The 21,612-nt window shown below is 43.5% G+C and overlaps 1 protein-coding gene across 2 annotated transcripts in view; it reads left to right on the top strand.

Moving 5' to 3' along the window:
• Positions 1-2,766: 2,766 nt before the first annotated feature.
• LOC124034188 (fibrosin-1-like protein) overlaps positions 2,767-21,612 on the top strand; it is a 437,533-nt gene continuing 418,687 nt past the window's right edge. The window contains exon 1 of one of the 2 annotated variants that reach the window (XM_046347042.1): positions 2,767-4,197. In XM_046347042.1, the coding sequence (XP_046202998.1) occupies positions 3,904-4,197 (294 nt within the window). In that variant the 5' untranslated portion in view covers positions 2,767-3,903. The remainder of the gene's footprint in view (positions 4,198-21,612) is intronic. The other variant, XM_046347043.1, reaches the window with a different exon arrangement.

Genomic DNA, 21,612 nt, shown 5'->3' with positions numbered 1-21,612 from the left:
GCAGAGCAGAATTAGGCCGATACCCACTAATTATCAAAATCCAGAAAAGAGCCGTTAAATGCTACAACCACCTAAAAGGAAGCGATTCACAAACCTTCCATAACAAAGCCATCACCTACAGAGAGATGAACCTGGAGAAGAGTCCCCTAAGCAAGCTGGTCCTGGGGCTCTGTTCACAAACACAAACACACCCTACAGAGCCCCAGGACAACAGCACAATTAGACCCAACCAAATCATGAGAAAACAAAAAGATAATTACTTAACACATTGGAAAGAATTAACAAAAAAAACAGAGCAAACTAGAATGCTATTTGGCCCTACACAGAGAGTACACAGCGGCAGAATGCCTGACCACTGACTGACCCAAAATTAAGGAAAGCTTTGACTATGTACAGACTCAGTGAGCATAGCCTTGCTATTGAGAAAGGCCGCCGTAGGCAGACATGGCTCTCAAGAGAAGACAGGCTATGTGCTTCACTGCCCACAAAATGAGGTGGAAACTGAGCTGCACTTCCTAACCTCCTGCCCAATGTATGACCATATTAGAGAGACATATTTCCCCCAGATTACACAGATCCACAAAGAATTCGAAAACAAATCCAATTTTGAAAAACTCCCATATCTTTTGGGTGAAATTCCACAGTGTGCCATCACAGCAGCAAGATCTGTGACCTGTTGCCACGAGAAAAGGGCAACCAGTGAAGAACAAACACCATTGTAAATACAACCCATATTTATGCTTATTCATTTTATCTTGTGTCCTTTAACTATTTGTACATTGTATATATATAATATGACATTTGTAATGTCTTTACTGTTTTTAAACTTCTGTATGTGTAATGTTTACTGTTAATTTTTTGTTGTTTTTCACTTTATATATTCACTTTGTATGTTGTCTACCTCACTTGCTTTGGCAATGTTAACACATGTTTCCCATGCCAATAAAGCCCTTGAATTGAATTGAATTGAATTGACATGGAGATAGAGAATATTGAGCAACAGAGGGTTTCTTGGAACTGGGAGGATGTAAGCTCTTGTTGTGTGTAGCTAACAGGTTAATATTCTATATCATGGTATACTGGACCCATCCCCCAGATAATCCAATGGATGTCCACCCCTGTCTCCGGGGGGCTAGCTTCTCCAGCTTGCAGCCCCCAGGCACTTTCATATTGAGTCTGCTGCTGCTTGTAAATTGCTAGCGAAAGACTGAATTACTCGACTAAAACCCCCATAGGCAAAAAATGTGGCCTTGTGTTTTTCTTCCGCAGTCATTCCTCAGAGGCAACTAGGCCACAGATTGGGTGGTCTCAGTTATGCCACTAGACACTCAATCTTCAAATATAGGAGATACAGTACAGCTGGTTTCAATTTATATGGGGATTTTCAATGGATTAAATAAACAAACAAAGTCAATGAACATGTTGCCTCTGTAATCATCAGAGACCATTCTGACTTTCCCATAGGTGCTGAACCCGGATGTGCGATTTGTGTGAAAACGCATGAAAAACAAGGCTACCCTCTCACATTATAAAATCTTGACACCCCTCTTATTTGCTTATACAGCAGTATGTTAAAGCATTTCAAATAGTTCTGTATTCATTGGGATGAAGGTGATGTGAGGCTCAGTGAGTCTGTATGGATTGGATGTCATAAGGTGAATGCACCAATTTGTAAGTCGCTCTGGATAAGAGCGTCTGCTAAATGACTTAAATGTAATGTAAATGTGAATACCAGAAAATACAGTGGCATGAGTAAAACACAGAGGTAATCTCTTCCCCTCTCATCCATGGTACTCGGCTTCTCTCCTCTATACCCGTCCCTCTCGAATCTCCTCACTGAACTATTTCATTCAAAGTAGTTCAACGGAGAGAGAATGTATCACTGCAGTGCAGCGGAGGTTGCATTAACAGGAGAATGATATAGCACTAAGGCTTCAGAGACTATTGCTAATACTAAATGATTGGGGTGTTCTCTGGTTAACGTCTACTACTGAATTGGTGACCATTAATTCATATACTGTTTAGCCCACCCGCAGTTTGCTCCTCCCTGTGCTAATTGTTATATTTCTCTCCGTTTTTGATAGTGCTGCAACGGCAACGAAAGGACTATACAGGAATGATACAGTAGGCCTATGTAATTACTTTGCACCTGGCTGATACAGATACATAATACTTTCCTGTGAGAAGGCTTGAGGTTGAGCCTTATGCTATGTGGTTTTATACTGTATATTAGGCTGTCTGTTCCCTTACACTTTCACTGTGTGTACTGAATGGTGGCGGCTGGTAGTAAAAATGCAAAAACCATGTGCTTATTTCCCATGCAAATATGTGATGAGGTGAAGTGCAGAAAGAGAAGCCTTGTTGAAGTATCTACTCAGCAGAATGGATATATAACCTAGAGAACATACAATGGTGAAGAACGGACACCACTGGAGAGGAGAGTGCTACACATAATTCAATGTGGCAAGTAGCCTACCCAAATAGATAAATAGGCTACAATGATTAAAGAAGCATATCCTCTGCCCACTCAAGTCAAATCGCGCATTATAGTTTAAAAAGTGTTTTAGCCTAAAGGTGTTGGCTATACTGTAGAGATTGGCATATCGGTAGTATACTTTTTCGGGAAGCCTGACTGATACGCATTTGGCAACTGTCAAACTGCTGACAGACCGCTCACCAGTAGCCTGGGCAGTGGGGCATTTCTATTCGCTAACAGTAGGACGTCAGAGTGGGGGCGACTACATGGACCCGTAGGCTGCGACAGACGTATTTGTAGCCAGACAAATTACACAAAAGGAATGCGAATATTGTAGCCTATGCCTCATCACAAAGTTACTGTGCGGAATTTAAAAGTAGGCCTAGGCTATATATAAACTAGCTCACTTCCTTTGGGTAATTTGCAGAGCTGGCGGAAGTAGCCTACGTCAGTTATCTCGGCTCTCTGAGGCTTTTATTGCACACTAATTTCAGATGTAGGGAAAAGAGGGGAGAGTAGATTTGAATCACCCCCTGTCGCTTTAAGGACACTTATCAAAGCTTTGCATATATGCGAAAGGGAAAAATACGATGAGCCACGAGCAACTGAGCAACCAAGGACGGAATTCAGCAGTGGATTGATGTTTAATAACTTACACGGGCCTGGAATAGCTGATGCCTTTGCCTTATGGGGTTTGATCATATACAGTGGATTGTTGTATGCTGAAGTCGCTAAACGGATGATCATTTGGAAAATATTGCGCATAAGTAGCGAGAGATTTGGAGATCCCTGCCCTCGTGGATTTTATCGCGCAAAGGTTTAGCCCAACGGTGGAACTTGTCAGATGAATATGGTTAACCGTTGAAACACGCTAATAGCCTACAGAGAGGATTATCAACTTATGTAGCCTATTATCTTATCCATTATTGATAAGCACCTAATACGCATTTTGACCGATATTATCTAGACTCTTTTTTTTTGACAGCGGATCATGGATTGGGTGGTGGAAAACAACGGGCAGCGACATGATTTCTCTGCGCTGTCTGCGGTATTCAGCTATTAACATTGTGTTATTCCAATGCAACAAAGTTGCAAAGGAAGTGGAGTGCATAAATTGTAACTATTTCGCTGTTTTGCACCTGCTTATGTGAAGAACGCGTCGACGTTACAGTATCTAATCGCTTAAAATACGTGAGGATTTGCATCGCTTCTTCCTCGCCCGCATGGAATATTTGAACATTTGTTTATTGTATTCGGGAGGTTTATATTCAAGGTCATTCCGTGAATCGGATTACTTATAGAGGTATTATTTATACCTCCGTATCTACTAGTGATAACACTATAGTTTATCATTTCGGTTGGCCGCACAGGGAATCCGCTTTACGTTAGGTGATTTATAGTGATTTTGTCATTGCAACATTTCTAAAATGGATGGAAAATTGAAGCAGAGCCGGAGATCCCGTTCCAAACGTGAGAGGGTACGGAGACGGGAGGCATTGGGCAAGGATGCCCGCAGTCCGAAACCTTCGTCTTGTTCAGATAGGGAGCAAAGTCCTGGGAGGGATCTCGTCTCCCAGAATGGTAAAAAGTCTCCACACTCAACACCCTCTGCCAGAACCTCGCGCCCCCCTCGTCGAAAGAGACGAGAATCCAGTTCTCAAGAAGAGGATATCATTGATGAATTTGCCATTGCCAGTTTCGTCAGCCTGGACTGTCTGGAGGTAAGGCTTATAATTACACATGTCGAACACCTCCGTATTTGCATACGTCTTCAGCGTGACTAATGAGTTGCTATTCATGAAATGCTGTCACATAACGGGTTGTTTGACAGCAAATAAACAGGTGCTGTTTTCTCTGCAGTGTTGATGAGTGGAATGACTTGTAGATCTTTTTCTTGTTCTTGTTGTTATGGCTTTTCTTTTTATATCGCTCCTGTACTCAACAAGGGTCTGCAGACCCTTTAGATTCATTAGATACACAATTTACATCATTTCATGCATCTATACGCATGTGGAGAGTGCATGTATTCATTGGATGGTCCAACTTGTCATTGATCATCTGTTTCTAGTAGCTTTGATGGTGATTGAACCTCAGGTGAAGTCTACAAATGAGATTGCGGATTAGTAATCGCTATCCTTAGATCTCATTATGATCTATTGTAGTAACATGAAACATCTGTCCAAGCTCTAGAGTTGTCTAAAAAAGTTTACATTTTGTATTAGTCATTGGTAATTAATACCTTTTTTTGTATTGGTAATTAATAATTACGTGAGGCCTACTTAGTATCTGCAATAATTCCTTTAGCCTACATGTTAGTGGCTGGCTGTGGCTGCAAAGGTCAGAGGAACTAAACCCATAGACATCTGCTACTACTTTACTCAGTTGAGTGTGATGATGTAAGCAACACAGTGTGTTGTAATTTCTGCTTGTTCTCCACAGGGACCAAACCACGTGCATGTTACAGGACTGCATTACGTAGCTTGACCTATTGGCTTATTACTAGATTTGAGTGCATACGTATTCTCCCTGATATCATCTTTTCTTTTTTGTGGACATAAATGGCCAACAGTGTTTACTCACTGGGAGCTTGTCATCAATTTGTCACCTCTCATCTGTTAACAAGGTTAACCTGTCAGGGTCCCAGTAATTACATTGCTCTTCCATTAACTTAGGCCTTCAGTGCCACTTACCGGGGTTCAGTGTGAAAGAAGATAGTGTCTAAGAGGAGGGTGCAGAGGGTACATGGAAGTGTGCGTATGTAGGAGAGGGTGATGGGGAGAGGCCTGGTGTGTGTGTGTGTGTGTGTGTGTATTATGTGTGTGTGTGTGTGTGTGTGTGTGTGTGTGTGTGTGTGTGTGTGTGTGTGTGTGTGTGTGTGTGTGTGTGTGTGTGTGTGTGTGTGTGTGTGTGTGTGTGTGTGTGTGTGTGTGTGTGTGTGTGTGTGCTTGGTGCGTGAGTGCATGGGTGTATTATGAGCTCAGATGTGATATTTGTGTGCGTGCCTCTGGTGCTCGCTGCTTATGGCAGTCTGACAGGTTCTGACTCTGAAAGGCCTCTGGGAAGTCTGAGCAAAGTGCTTCTCAAATAGGATCTCACCAGGAGAGCAGTGGATAGGCTGTCAACAGGGTCTCGTCCTTCAGTGACATCTACACGTGAATGAATGCTGTACTCGACCAGACAGCGAATCAGGCATGATGCAGCTTTCATCAATTCATTCCAATTCATTTAATTAATTCCATCAAATGGATAGTTGTCATATTTGCATGATAATGGGTTGAATGCAGTGGTAGTTTGCATAGAGCTACGTGTGGGTTATACTCACATCTGGAAAGCCTACATATGTGATAGGGCTAAGCAGGAATGATGTCAACATTGTTTATAATACGACCAGCTGTTCCCCTAACACTAAATACAGCTCCAGTTGAGGTGCAGCCACTCTATGTTCTGTTTATGATTTGTATCAGCAGCAGAGACTATTCAATGTGCTACTGATACTTCTTGATACAGGGAGAAGCCTATCACCTAGCATGACTGCAGCACTAATTGCTTATCAATTATCCAACTGGCACAGCACCATTAGCTATTAAATAACATTCTGGCCTATTGCATCATGCTCTAATAAGCACAGTGCAGTATAGTTGAAAGAGTGTTTTCTTAACCTCGCATTATTCACTGATGGCCAATGCCCTGTTCATGACGGACCACAGAGCCTGGATCTGATTAAAGTGGGAACTTTCACAGTAAATTGAGATCAATCTCACATTTTCCCAGGGTTCATTGAACCCATGCTGCTCCACATTACTGTACACAGTGTTTATGCAAACGTGCCTGGTGAGTTTCTGCTGCTTTCTCTATGTGGCACTGACTATCCAGTGTAGCCGTTGGAACGTATTGCGTTCACATGAAACATGTCTCAGTAGTGGTTCATATAGCAGCTTTGGATTCGATAGGATAAAGATGCCCGCTGCTCTTATGGTGGCTTATGCTGTGTGTATACCGCAGCTTGTTCTGCTCCCGTAGCCCATTTTATTATGTCAGAAACCAATCCACCGCATTGGCCACATTTGATTATGGTTTGTTTATTTGTTTGGAGTCCCCATTTCATCCGGAGAGCCGCTTACCTGTGTAAATCAACTGTACAAACAAAACCTGCCTGCTTTGTCATGGGGGGGGGGGGGCTATGCTAGAGTGATTGGAAATGCAAGATGAGGTATGTAGAATAGAACCACTCAGTGTGGGTTTGGCAAAGCTTTCTCTCACATGCCTATTAAGACAATTATACAATATTGCTTAAGCCCCTCAAAAGCCCCCCCCCCGTGGGTAATGAACTAACAGCATTGATAAGAAAATGTTGCAATTATCCACCTTCCATAATAGAAATGAGATGTGTGATTTTTCCCCTCTCTTTGTGTGACGTTGAGACGAGAGTGGCAAATCCCCCTCGCTAATCCACAGAGTTGATTCTTATGTTCATCTGTTTAGGCATGAACTTTATAATTTATATGTATAATAACCCCCCCCCCTAACCATCAGAACTACATTCATTTGGAATGTGTGTGTGTGTGTGGGGGGGGGGCTTATTACACTGTCTTACATTATATCCTTTAAGATAGTATATTACTTGTCATAAACAAACATATCAAGCCAGTAGCCTACTGTTTTCTGTTATAGCTGTTGTAATAGAAGCTGCATATGTAACATTTCAGCAGTGTGTTGGAGGAATAAACCGAACGCTGTACATCAACAGTATAATAGATTACGATATCTATACTAGTTGGGATGTTGCTAAAAAGCTGTTGTTAGAACAACTCAACAGTGTGTTGAACTACAAGCCATACAGCAACACCTATAGTATTTGGTCTCTTGTTCCAGAGGCCTGTTAACCTGTTTCTTTATGGTCTTCATGTTGCAATACCGCTCAGTGTTTTCGTTGCTCTTTCAGTGTGATGGCTGTAGTGCAACATTCCGAGCCTGACACGTCCCGTGAAGAAAGGCTTAATAAGGCCCATGGGGTGTCCCTGGGACCCATCTCTCCCAAACTGTCATGCTCGCTGGTGGCGAGAAAGTGGAGAGAGAGCATCCTTTTGGCTATGCTGCTGAGGCTGTGTGTCCAATATATATAGACATATTATCCCCACCATAGGAAGGGAATGTTCTCTCCAGAGGGTTTGTGGGGATGTCATATGCACCCCTTATGGTCCCCCTGCTGAACCGTCATTGTCTGTTATGAGAATAAATGAATAGCTTGGCTGCTGTGGGTATCACTAGTAGATGCGCTGACCAGCTGACAAGTGTCTTCACTGACATTTTCAACCTCTCCCTGACCCGAGTCTGTAATGCCTAGATGTTTCAAGCAGACCACCATAGTCCCTGTGCCCAAGAACGCCAAGGTAGCCTGTCTAAATGACACTCACACGTCTATAGCCATGAAATGCTTTGAAAGGCTGGTCATGGCTCACATCAACACCATCATCCCAGACACCCTGGACCCACTCCAATTCGCATACCACCCCAACAGATCCACAGATGATGCCATCTCTATTTCACTCCACACTGCCCTCTCCTACCTGGACAAGAGGAAACACCATAGCGCAGCGTTCAACACTATAATGCCCTCCAAGCTCATCACTAAGCTCCGGACACTGGGATTGAACACCTCCCTCTGCAACTGGATCCTGGACTTCCAGACGGGCTGCTCCCAGGTGGTTAGGGTAGGCAACAATTCATCTGCCACAGTGACCCTCAACACAGGGGGCCCTCGGGGGTGCGTGCTTAGTCCCCTCTTGTACTCCCTGTTCACCCACAACTGCATGGCAGCACACGACTCCAACACCGTTATTAAGTTTGTTGACAACACGACGGTGGTTGGCCTGATCAACAACGACAATAACTGCCTATAAAGAGGAGGTCAGTGACTTGGCAGCGTGGTGCCAGGACAACAACGTCTCCACCGTCAGCAAGACAAAGGAGCTGATCGTGGACTACAGGAAACAAAGGGCCGAGCATACCCACATCCACATCGACGGAGCTGTAGTGGAGCGGGTCAAGAGCTTCAAGTTCCTCTGTGTCCACATCACTAAGGAATGATCATGGTCCACACACACCAACACTGTCTTGAAGAAGACACGACAACGGCATGGGCCCTCAGATTCTCAAAAAGTTCTAAAGCTGCACCATTGAGAGCATCGTGACTGGCTGCATCACCACTTGGTATGGCCACTGCTTGGCATCTGACTACAAGGCGCTACAGAGGGTAGTGTGTACGTCCCAGTACATCACTGGGGCTGAGCTCCCTGCCATCCAGGACCTAGGAAGGCCCTAAAAATTGTCATGGCAAGCAGTACCAAGTTATCGTTACTCATTGTGTATTTATTTATTTTGTTATTATTTTTCTATTATATCTCTTTCTTTGTCTCTTTGTTGAGAAGGGCCCGTAAGTAAGCATTTCGCTACACACAAAATAACAGCTGCTCAACACATGTATGTGACAAATAAATTTGATGTCACTGTTAGTCTACACCTGTTGTTTATGAAGCAGGTGACAGATAACATTTGATTTGATTTGAGATGTGTTATGTGCTGCTTTTGATTCCTTTTTAATTTGATTGTTGTTTCCCTATGAGAGATATTACTGCTGCCTCTGCCAGTGTAATAGCTAGATGTGTTGTGTGCTGCTGAGTTGTTGTTTCCCTATGACAGGTATTGCTGCTGCCTCTGCCAGTGTAATAGCTAGATGTGTTGTGTGCTGCTGAGTTGTTGTTTCCCTATGAGAGGTATTGCTGCTGCCTCTGCCAGTGTAATAGCTAGATGTGTTGTGTGCTGCTGAGTTGTTGTTTCCCTATGAGAGGTATTGCTGCTGCCTCTGCCAGTGTAATATCTAGATGTGTTGTGTGCTGCTGAGTTGTTGTTTCCCTATGAGAGGTATTGCTGCTGCCTCTGCCAGTGTAATAGCTAGATGTGTTGTGTGCTGCTGAGTTGTTGTTTCCCTATGAGAGGTATTGCTGCTGCCTCTGCCAGTGTAATAGCTAGATGTGTTGTGTGCTGCTGAGTTGTTGTTTCCCTATGAGAGGTATTGCTGCTGCCTCTGCCAGTGTAATAGCTAGATGTGTTGTGTGCTGCTGAGTTGTTGTTTCCCTATGAGAGGTATTGCTGCTGCCTCTGCCAGTGTAATAGCTAGATGTGTTGTGTGCTGCTGAGTTGTTGTTTCCCTATGAGAGGTATTGCTGCTGCCTCTGCCAGTGTAATAGCTAGATGTGTTGTGTGCTGCTGAGTTGTTGTTTCCCTATGAGAGGTATTGCTGCTGCCTCTGCCAGTGTAATAGCTAGATGTGTTGTGTGCTGCTGAGTTGTTGTTTCCCTATGAGAGGTATTGCTGCTGCCTCTGCCAGTGTAATAGCTAGATGTGTTGTGTGCTGCTGAGTTGTTGTTTCCCTATGAGAGGTATTGCTGCTGCCTCTGCCAGTGTAATAGCTAGATGTGTTGTGTGCTGCTGAGTTGTTGTTTCCCTATGAGAGGTATTGCTGCTGCCTCTGCCAGTGTAATAGCTAGATGTGTTGTGTGCTGCTGAGTTGTTGTTTCCCTATGAGAGGTATTGCTGCTGCCTCTGCCAGTGTAATAGCTAGATGTGTTGTGTGCTGCTGAGTTGTTGTTTCCCTATGAGAGGTATTGCTGCTGCCTCTGCCGGTGTAATAGCTAGATGTGTTGTGTGCTGCTGAGTTGTTGTTTCCCTATGAGAGGTATTGCTGCTGCCTCTGCCGGTGTAATAGCTAGATGTGTTGTGTGCTGCTGAGTTGTTGTTTCCCTATGAGAGGTATTGCTGCTGCCTCTGCCAGTGTAATAGCTAGATGTGTTGTGTGCTGCTGAGTTGTTGTTTCCCTATGAGAGGTATTGCTGCTGCCTCTGCCAGTGTAATAGCTAGATGTGTTGTGCTGCTGAGTTGTTGTTTCCCTATGAGAGGTATTGCTGCTGCCTCTGCCAGTGTAATAGCTAGATGTGTTGTGCTGCTGAGTTGTTGTTTCCCTATGAGAGGTATTGCTGCTGCCTCTGCCAGTGTAATAGCTAGATGTGTTGTGTGCTGCTGAGTTGTTGTTTCCCTATGAGAGGTATTGCTGCTGCCTCTGCCAGTGTAATAGCTAGATGTGTTGTGTGCTGCTGAGTTGTTGTTTCCCTATGAGAGGTATTGCTGCTGCCTCTGCCAGTGTAATAGCTAGATGTGTTGTGTGCTGCTGAGTTGTTGTTTCCCTAATGAGAGGTATTGCTGCTGCCTCTGCCAGTGTAATAGCTAGATGTGTTGTGTGCTGCTGAGTTGTTGTTTCCCTATGAGAGGTATTGCTGCTGCCTCTGCCAGTGTAATAGCTAGATGTGTTGTGTGCTGCTGAGTTGTTGTTTCCCTATGAGAGGTATTGCTGCTGCCTCTGCCAGTGTAATAGCTAGATGTGTTGTGTGCTGCTGAGTTGTTGTTTCCCTATGAGAGGTATTGCTGCTGCCTCTGCCAGTGTAATAGCTAGATGTGTTGTGTGCTGCTGAGTTGTTGTTTCCCTATGAGAGGTATTGCTGCTGCCTCTGCCAGTGTAATAGCTAGATGTGTTGTGTGCTGCTGAGTTGTTGTTTGCCAGTGTAATAGAGAGGTATTGCTGCTGCCTCTGCCAGTGTAATAGCTAGATGTGTTGTGTGCTGCTGAGTTGTTGTTTCCCTATGAGAGGTATTGCTGCTGCCTCTGCCAGTGTAATAGCTAGATGTGTTGTGTGCTGCTGAGTTGTTGTTTCCCTATGAGAGGTATTGCTGCTGCCTCTGCCAGTGTAATAGCTAGATGTGTTGTGTGCTGCTGAGTTGTTGTTTCCCTATGAGAGGTATTGCTGCTGCCTCTGCCAGTGTAATAGCTAGATGTGTTGTGTGCTGCTGAGTTGTTGTTTCCCTATGAGAGGTATTGCTGCTGCCTCTGCCAGTGTAATAGCTAGATGTGTTGTGTGCTGCTGAGTTGTTGTTTCCCTATAAGAGGTATTGCTGCTGCCTCTGCCAGTGTAATAGCTAGATGTGTTGTGTGCTGCTGAGTTGTTGTTTCCCTATGAGAGGTATTGCTGCTGCCTCTGCCAGTGTAATAGCTAGATGTCTGTTGTGTGCTGCTGAGTTGTTGTTTCCCTATGAGAGGTATTGCTGCTGCCTCTGCCAGTGTAATAGCTAGATGTGTTGTGTGCTGCTGAGTTGTTGTTTCCCTATGAGAGGTATTGCTGCTGCCTCTGCCAGTGTAATAGCTAGATGTGTTGTGTGCTGCTGAGTTGTTGTTTCCCTATGAGAGGTATTGCTGCTGCCTCTGCCAGTGTAATAGCTAGATGTGTTGTGTGCTGCTGAGTTGTTGTTTCCCTATGAGAGGTATTGCTGCTGCCTCTGCCAGTGTAATAGCTAGATGTGTTGTGTGCTGCTGAGTTGTTGTTTCCCTATAAGAGGTATTGCTGCTGCCTCTGCCAGTGTAATAGCTAGATGTGTTGTGTGCTGCTGAGTTGTTGTTTCCCTATGAGAGGTATTGCTGCCTGCCTCTGCCAGTGTAATAGCTAGATGTGTTGTGTGCTGCTGAGTTGTTGTTTCCCTATGAGAGGTATTGCTGCTGCCTCTGCCAGTGTAATAGCTAGATGTGTTGTGTGCTGCTGAGTTGTTGTTTCCCTATGAGAGGTATTGCTGCTGCCTCTGCCAGTGTAATAGCTAGATGTGTTGTGTGCTGCTGAGTTGTTGTTTCCCTATGAGAGGTATTGCTGCTGCCTCTGCCAGTGTAATAGCTAGATGTGTTGTGTGCTGCTGAGTTGTTGTTTCCCTATGAGAGGTATTGCTGCTGCCTCTGCCGGTGTAATAGCTAGATGTGTTGTGTGCTGCTGAGTTGTTGTTTCCCTATGAGAGGTATTGCTGCTGCCTCTGCCAGTGTAATAGCTAGATGTGTTGTGTGCTGCTGAGTTGTTGTTTCCCTGATGAGAGATATTGCTGCTGCCTCTGCCAGTGTAATAGCTAGATGTGTTGTGTGCTGCTGAGTTGTTGTTTCCCTATGAGAGGTATTGCTGCTGCCTCTGCCAGTGTAATAGCTAGATGTGTTGTGTGCTGCTGAGTTGTTGTTTCCCTATGAGAGGTATTGCTGCTGCCTCTGCCAGTGTAATAGCTAGATGTGTTGTGTGCTGCTGAGTTGTTGTTTCCCTATGAGAGGTATTGCTGCTGCCTCTGCCAGTGTAATAGCTAGATGTGTTGTGTGCTGCTGAGTTGTTGTTTCCCTATGAGAGGTATTGCTGCTGCCTCTGCCAGTGTAATAGCTAGATGTGTTGTGTGCTGCTGAGTTGTTGTTTCCCTATGAGAGGTATTGCTGCTGCCTCTGCCAGTGTAATAGCTAGATGTGTTGTGTGCTGCTGAGTTGTTGTTTCCCTATGAGAGGTATTGCTGCTGCCTCTGCCAGTGTAATAGCTAGATGTGTTGTGTGCTGCTGAGTTGTTGTTTCTTGCGCCTTCCTTTCTCTCTCTTGATCTACTTTGTGTGGTGAGTGACAGGATGTAATTATCAAGTGATTAAGATGTTGTCTTGAAGCCTGAGAAGGATTAGACCTTTGACTGGTTAAAATTGCCTGTTAATTCGCTGGCTGCTTGCTGCTTGCTGCTTGCTGCTTTTATTTATGGGATTTCCTGAGTCTGACCAGGCTCTGCTTCCCTCTGTGCTCATTCACTCATAATCAATGAAACAATGTTGAATAAAACAAGGTTAAATAATACGTTATTTGGAGATAAGGTCTCCCCATTTGCCAATAAAGCAACATTATTTTTGCATAATGGTTTACATAATTTGGCATTTGGCTGCAGAAAATGCTAGATTACTGGCTGGCAAGGAGGCATGTGAAAGATTTTACAATAAAAAGAATGAAACATAAGTAGAGGGAACACTAAGTGGCTCTTTAAATCATGTGTGTTTTCCTTTTGGCCTCGTCCCCTCATTGACAGAGAGAGAGCAGTTGAACAGACAGTGAATGGCTTGCTGGTTCATACTCTCATATAGTTACATCAACATCTCTCAAGTGGATCCCTTTTTTAAAACTTGTCTGTCTGAGGAGGTCTATACAAGTACTTTTCTGGGCACTTGGGCCCATCATGTACTAAGGTCTATTGGCTGGCTTTGCCGAGTAGCGCATTTACAACCCCCCCCCCCCTTTCAGAATAAAGTAGTAAGTAAAAAGGCAATTTTACATTTTATTTACCATTGGAACAATACCTGCATCATCATGCAGATCAACTAAACATTAACTTTATACTCTCAACAAATAAGTATTGACATAATAATCACCACCATCCTATGCTATTACCTAATTATGCACGCCTTTGAGTGAACTAAGGATAGTCCCAGTCAGTATTAGATAGAACGTCGCGTCTCCGCACGCCTGTGGTGAAAACAACCTGTGGTTACCTACACTCTTAGAAAAAAAGTGTTCTTCGGCTGTCCCCATAGAAGAACCCTTTTTGGTGTAGGCGCACATTTAAAAAAAACTACATTTAAAAGTTTGTTGTTTTATTACATTAAGAATTTTAAATGTCATGGAATATCCTTGTGTGTAGCAATGTCACATTGATAATGTTATTTAATTGTTAAAATAGGAATAGGATTTTCAAAATTTGAATGCTAACGTGTGTTCGTATATTAGAATATTTGAATAACCGTGTCCATCCCTACTTTCCGTTAGCTTTCTCATGATTTCAGGGTTTGAGCGTTTATTTTGAGAGATGCCATGACTGGCTATATCTCTATAGAGGGTCTCGGAGCATGTTTTCTTTATAAATTACTCTAGCTGTGAAGGCAATTAGCGTAACAGTTGTCGACATGCTCCCTCCTACGAATGTGAGATAGGAGCATTAGCTCTGAGGGGAATAGGCTTTCTGGTTGGAGTGATACTAACAATAATTGCTGCAGATCTCTATTCCCAGCCTGAAATAAGATATTGAGGTGGCTGCTGCTTGCCATTGCTGCTGCCTCCATTGGCCTCCCTCCATGGATCATCTTCTCTCTGCCTTCCTTGTTAAACAGCCACTGAACACACCGATTGGCATGTGTTTTTCTGTTGCTCATTAGAGAAAGAGATTTCAGTCTTAGAGATATGACTCCGGACTGATTCTGCGTTTAGTTAATGAAGTTTGCCCCCCCATCAGACACTGTAGACACCGAAGCCTTTTTCACTTATTCAAAACGATTGTAAGATTGTAAGAAATCTGTTATTTTGTCGTTTTAGTTGGGCAATTTTACATCTAACTACGCAACATGTCTTATGTAAACAAGGTCGTTACTGCTGCGCAGGTCTGTCTCACTGTCTATGCTATTGAATGAAAAACGATCACGGCAGCTGTTCATCCCATGTTTGTGGGCAAATGGACATCGTCAAATGAAAGCCCAAACTTAATTTGCCCGTTGTGATGCACGGATGTTCCCAACTCCATTTGAGACGAGTGACTTTGTGACCACGATGTTCCTATTTACACTTTGTAGTCAATTTTGACACTAGAATAATTGCTTCTGACTCGTAATGATGCCACCGGCTATTTTCAACGGCATTCATTGCTTTTTAAAGGCTTTGCACTCTTTAAATGTGGAATTCAGAAGTCAATGAGGTGCTTCAGCCGCCGATCATATCTCAGAAGGCCTCGTCAGCGGAGACAGACAGAGCTGTCTGTCTGTCAAATATGAGCTTTTGTGTGAGAAGAAATCCAAACTTGGACTTGGACTTATGTTGTTTTCCAGCAGAATAATAAGCAGTGCCTGGCCAAGTTCATAGAGCTTAGATAAGAGCTGGTCACGCAACGCTGGGGAATCTGTCTCATTTAGATTTCTACTTTTACCCCTCATTCTTTATCAGTCTTTTTATGGCTAGTTAGCCAATGCTGAGCTGATTTATTTTCTCATGTGGAAGCAAAGCGCTTGTTCCACTCCGTGTGTGTATATATATAGATATAGACTATGCATATAAATAAAGCAGTTCCTTGGTTTTCTTCATCTTTAGTGTCTCTGAAGTCCATGTTAAACTGGCTGCGTCTGTAGGAACAGTAGGCAAGGGTTTGTTATATTTTCTGTCTTACACAATATTTTGTGTGAAGATATAGACATGTGAGATGTAGTTAGTACATTATGCTGGACTTCTGCAACCAGTTTGGCAGGAATAGTGAGAAAGAGATCCAACACTTATGACTCAGGTTGACAGATGTGCCATAGTATTGGGTCTAGAATCAGTGGTCTCTCTCCTGACTTCTGCATTATGGGGGTTATATACACCTAAAATGGTTCTTCAGCTGTCCCCATAGGATAACCCTCGTTGGTTCCAGGTAGAACCCTTTTGTTTCCAGGTAGAACTGTTTTGGTTCCAAGTTGAACGAGGTTTCCATAGGTTTCCATGTAGAACCCTTTCCAGAGAGGGTTCTACATGGAACCCAAAAGGGTTTTACCCAAAACTAAAAAGGGTTCTACCTGGAATCAAAAAGGTTCTCCTATTGGGACAGCCAAAGAACCATTTTTTTCTATGTAATCTATGTACTCATCTTACTTGATTCGGGGTTGTTCACTCCTTTCAGGGAGAGCACTTTGACACATTTTCTAAAACAAGGACACACACACACACGCACGCACGCACGCACGCGCGCACACGCACACACACACACACACACACACACACACACACACACACACACACACACACACACACACACACACACACACACACACACACACACACACACACACACACACACACACACACACACACTCTCTCTCTTTACTCACAGTGTGGAATGAGACAACAATTAAACTGGCACACACACCTATACAGCGTGAGGCAAATGATCAAGTCAATATAGATGAAAACAGATGGTGGTGAGAGAAAGGTAGAATAATTTATTATATTTGTAAAGTGCTTTTCGTTATACAAGAATGATCTCAAAGTGCATAAAAAAGTATTAATAATAATATATACAGTGCATTTGGAAAGTATTCAGACCCCTTGACTTTTCCTACATTTTTTATGTTGCAGCCTTATTCTAAAATGGATTAAATTGTTTTTCCCTCCTCATCAAGCTACACACAATACCCCATAATGACAGAGCAAAAACAGATTTTTTTACATTTATGCAAACTTAAATATCACATTTACATAAGTATTCAGACCCTTAGTGCTTTGTTGAAACACCTTTGGCAGCAATTACAGCCTCAAGTCTTCTTGGTATGACGCTACAAGCTTGGCACACCTGTATTTGGGGAGTTTCTCCTAAATGTTTTCCATTTAAGAATGATGAAGGCCACTGTGTTCTTTGGAACCTTCACTGCTGCAGAAATGTTTTGATACCCTTCCCCAGATCTGTGCCTCGACACAATCCTGTCACAATCCTACCTCTACAGACAACTCCTTCGACCTCATGGCTTGGTGTTTGCTCTAACATGCATTGTGGGACCTTATATGGACACGTGTGTGCCTTTCCAAATCATGTCCAATCAATTGAATTTACCCCAGGTGAACTCCAATCAAGTTGTAGAAACAGCTCAAGCATGATCAATGGAAACAGGATGCACCTGAGCTCAATTTCGAGATATAAGGTAACAAGATGTGGAAAACTTCAAGGGGTCTGAATACTTTACAAAGGTGCTGTAACGCTCCCCCACAGCCACTGCTTGCTAGGGATGGGAGAAAAATTGATACATTAGATTATCACAATATTCTTTTTGACGATATCACATAGATTCTACGTCTCCAACTACCGATTCTTGCAAGGTTGTTAACGCTAGCTGGAACTAGTTGGCTGTACCTGTGCCAACACTCTGGTATTTCTCCTTCTTCTTTTGAAATAGACATGTTTTCAACACTTTTATTTCCATGACTGATCAAAGCTCGTTTTCTCATGACTCTCTGCTGTCCCTCTGCAGCAGACATATAGTGAGCAATATATTTGGAACATCGAATCGCAATAAAATCACACTATCGAATCTCAGTACAAAAAGAATCATATCAACATCTCAGTATCGTGATAATATCGTATCATGAGGTCCCTGTCAATTCCCAGCCCTAAGATTTGCATTTGGTATCTCCTTTAGCTTCTTACCCAACTGCTCTCTATGTGTTGGTGAAACTATCACTGCTGTAGTTGTTTGTTAAAGGATAAAACAGACGATCGAGGAATTGTTCAAAGGAATTGGTGGCTATTCTTTTGCCTCTCACCAGAACATCGACCGTCATTTTCTGTTAATTTTACGATTAGTTAAGTAACTATAGTGGCGGCCTGTAGTCTTCCAGGCTACTGGTTAATTAACTCCTGTCTGGCAGACAGCAGAGAGAATCCTTCTGCCTGGCAGCAGAGAGAGAAACCATCCCAGTGCATAGCCTCACACAGCACAGTGCATAAATCCTCCTATTTTCATTATCTGCTCCAGGTGTTGATGAAACAATTCCCCTGCTGGATAATCATATTTCCCTTCCCGCTTGCCAAAAAAGACTGAGGAGAGAGGAGAAAGAGAGGAGAGAGAAAGAGAGCGAGAGAAAGGGAGCTCCGATCTGCATCCGTCTGAATGACTAGACTCCCCCTCTTCCCAGCATTTCAATTTGCACAATAATACTAGGGGAGGAAAAGGGGCAGGAAACAGAGGCTGCAGACACTGACAGGCAGACTACACTCAGGAAGGGAGGAATGTATGGTGGAGGAGGAGGGAGGGAGGTAGGGAGGGGTGTGTGTCTGTGTGTGTGTAATAGGGTGTTCTAGCCGGGTGACGCCACCATGGTACAGTGGTGCCACTCAGAGCAGGGGTTGTGTGATATGAGTGGTTCTGTGTGTGGTAGAATGTTTCAGCCGGGTGACGCACGCCACCATGGTACAGTGGTGCCACTCGGAGCAGGGGCTGTGTATGTGTGGGGAGGGGGGATTACAGAGTGACAGTGAGTGACAGAACGGTGGCCGTCGTCATGTGTACTCACAGCCAGATCCACCCGCGCCATAAATAGAAAGAATGGCATGGCACAGCAGCTCAGCCTTCATAGGCGATGAGTGATGCTAAACTGAGAAACAGGCAGGCGAGTAATGGACGGGGGGCTCTGCTGTGACTACCATGGTGGGAATGCAGTCGCCTGAGCTGACAATTGTCAACACATTTAGCCAGGCTGCTTCACTGAAATACATTTATCTGTACAGGTAATTGACTTGACAAACATACAGACATCTGAGATATGTTCTTTTGGTAGAGTAATTTGTTTCCATTTGTACCGATAGCTACATTTTGTAGTAGTTGTTAGTCAGTGGGTGGTTACTAGTGTTTAACCATAGGAAAGAGAGAAAATCACAGCACAGGCATAGTCCTACCCTACACTACACTATGCAGTGGTTATACTATCCTATAGACCAGGTATTCCCATATATATATATACCTGGTCTATAGGATAGCAGAACCACTGCGTAGTGTAGTGTAGGGTAGGACTATGCCTGTGCTGTGATTTTCTCCCTTTCCTAATATATATATATTAAATGGACTGTTTGAAAATGTAAAAAAAAAAATATATTATATATAATATATATAGATATTTTTCAAACAGTCCATTTAATATTTTCCAAGAGGGCTACTATACATTTGGCTGAGTTTTTATCTCACCTGAGTAGCCTCGTTAACTGGCAAAAATAAAATGAAACCATCTTGTGTTCAGTGAAATAACAACACAATGTCAAATACAGGTAGCCTAGTCAAATAATTAACATCCAATCATATTAACCGTCACTCTCTCGGGAATTCCACTAACGGTCCGTATGTAGCCAAACGTAGCTGCTGCTCATGTTGTTATCTGTACTGATGGTGCAAAAGCCATGACAGGGAGACATAGTGGAGTGGTAACGCGCATGCAAGCAGTTGCTCCCAACGCCACTTGGAAACACTGCAGCATCCACAGAGAGGCTCTTGCCAAGGGAATGCCTGACAGCTTGAAAGACGTTTTGGAATATGGTTAACTTTGTTAAAGCAAGGACCCTGAACTCTCATGTATTTTCTGCACTATGCAATGATATAGGCAGCGACCATGTAATGCTTTTACAATATACATGAGTGTGCTGGTTATCAAGGGGCAAACTATTGACAAGTTATTTTTAATTGAGAGACAAGCTTAAAGTTTTCTTTACTGACCATAATTTTCACTTGTCTGACCGCTTGCATGATGATGAGTTTCTTACATGACTGGCCTATCTGGGTGATGTTCTTTTCCTGCCTGAATGATCTGAATCTAGGATTACAGGGACTCTCCACAACTATATTCACTGTGTGGGACAAATTGAGGCTATGATTAAGAAGTTAGAGCTCTTCTCTGTCTGCATTAACAAGGACAACACACAGGTCTTTCCATCATTGTATGATTTTTTGTGTGCAAATGAACTCAATCTTACAGACAATGTCAAATGTGATACAGCGAAGCACCTGAGTGAGTTAGGTGTGCAATTACGCTGCTACTTTCCCAAAATGGATAACACAAACAACTGGATTCGTTATCCCTTTCATGCCCTGCCTCGAGCCCACTTACTGATATCTGAACAAGAGAGCCTCATCAAAATTGCAACAAGCGGTTCTGTGAAAATTGAATTTAATCCGAAGCCACTGCCAGATTTCTGGATTGGGCTGCGCTCAGAGTATCCTGCCTTGGCAAATCGCGCTGTTAAGACACTGATGCCCTTTGCAACCACGTACCTATCTGAGAGTGGATTCTCGACCCCCACTAGCATGAAAACTAAATGCAGGCACATACTGTGCGTGGAAAAGTATTTAAGACTGAGACTCTCTCCAGTACAACCAAACATCGCAGAGATGTGTGCACCCTTTCAAGCACACCTTTCTCATTAACCTGTGGTGAGTTATTCACAATTTTCGATGAACAAATAAGGTTTTATATGTAAGATGGTTAAATAAAGAGCAACATTATTGATTATTATTATTTGTGCCCTGGTCCTATAAGAGCTCTTTGTCACTTCCTACGAGCCGGGTTGTGACAAAAACACACTCATTCTTATGTTTAATAAATGTATCGTATAGCGGTTGTTTGTGGCAAGTAGACAATGATGGCAAAAAAACAACATTTGAGATTGCACTGACCCTGGTGCTAGAGGAAGTACGCAGCTGAAGGTTGTATGTTTGAAGGGGTACAGAACTATAAAGGGTTTGGGAACCACTGCTATAGACAGAGGCCTACCCCACACAAGGGTTCTGCTATCCTATAGACTACACACTGGTTCTGCTATCCTATACACTACACACTGGTTCTGCTATCCTACAGACAGAGGCCTACACTACACACTGGTTCTGCTATCCTACAGACAGAGGCCTACACTACACACTGGTTCTGCTATCCTACAGACAGAGACCTACACTACACAATGGTTCTGCTATCCTACAGGCAGAGGCCTACCTACCCTACACAGTGGTTCTGCTATCCTACAGGCAGAGGCCTACCTACCCTACACAGTGGTTCTGCTATCCTACAGACAGAGGCCTACACTACACACTGGTTCTGCTATCCTACAGGCAGAGGCCTACCTACCCTACACAGTGGTTCGGTTGTTTGTTCTGCTACAGGCACTGCAAGAATCTGCCTGTCTGGCTGAATCTGTCTGGTTGTTCATTTGTTTTGTAAGTAGATACATGTCAGGAATCCATGGCAGACAAAGAGGAAGTGAGCTAATGTGTAATTTGGGGCCCGTAGGTCAAGAACACAAGCCATTGTTCAGTGCAGCAGAATGCACAATGTTTTTTTCTGTTCAAACACTGCAGCCCTATAAGCCCTTCAGAGGAAATAGATGGGAGGGGTGAAAACAAGACAGATAGGAAGAGCGAGAGTGAGAAAACGTGTTGTAAAAAAAAATCAAACAGTAATTGTGTTGTTTCCCTAACCTAAAGTCATGGGTGTAGAAGATGCTTTTGTTCCCATAGTAACCCAAGCTTCTTTATCTGAGTAAAGATATGGTTCTGGGCTGGGGCTTTGCCTGAGTGCTGATTTGCATGCTTGGTGGTTTTTAGGAGTTTGGCCTCAGCCTCTATATCGCCACAATTGGATTACATGATTGGGCTGGAATCTGGTGGCAGGTATCTGCTGCTCTGAACACCATCTTATCAGTGGCAGCACATTCCAGT

Source organism: Oncorhynchus gorbuscha, linkage group LG04 (assembly GCF_021184085.1).
Source record: "Oncorhynchus gorbuscha isolate QuinsamMale2020 ecotype Even-year linkage group LG04, OgorEven_v1.0, whole genome shotgun sequence".
NCBI lineage: Eukaryota > Metazoa > Chordata > Actinopteri > Salmoniformes > Salmonidae > Oncorhynchus > Oncorhynchus gorbuscha.
This window is presented reverse-complemented; position numbering and strand designations above follow the sequence as displayed.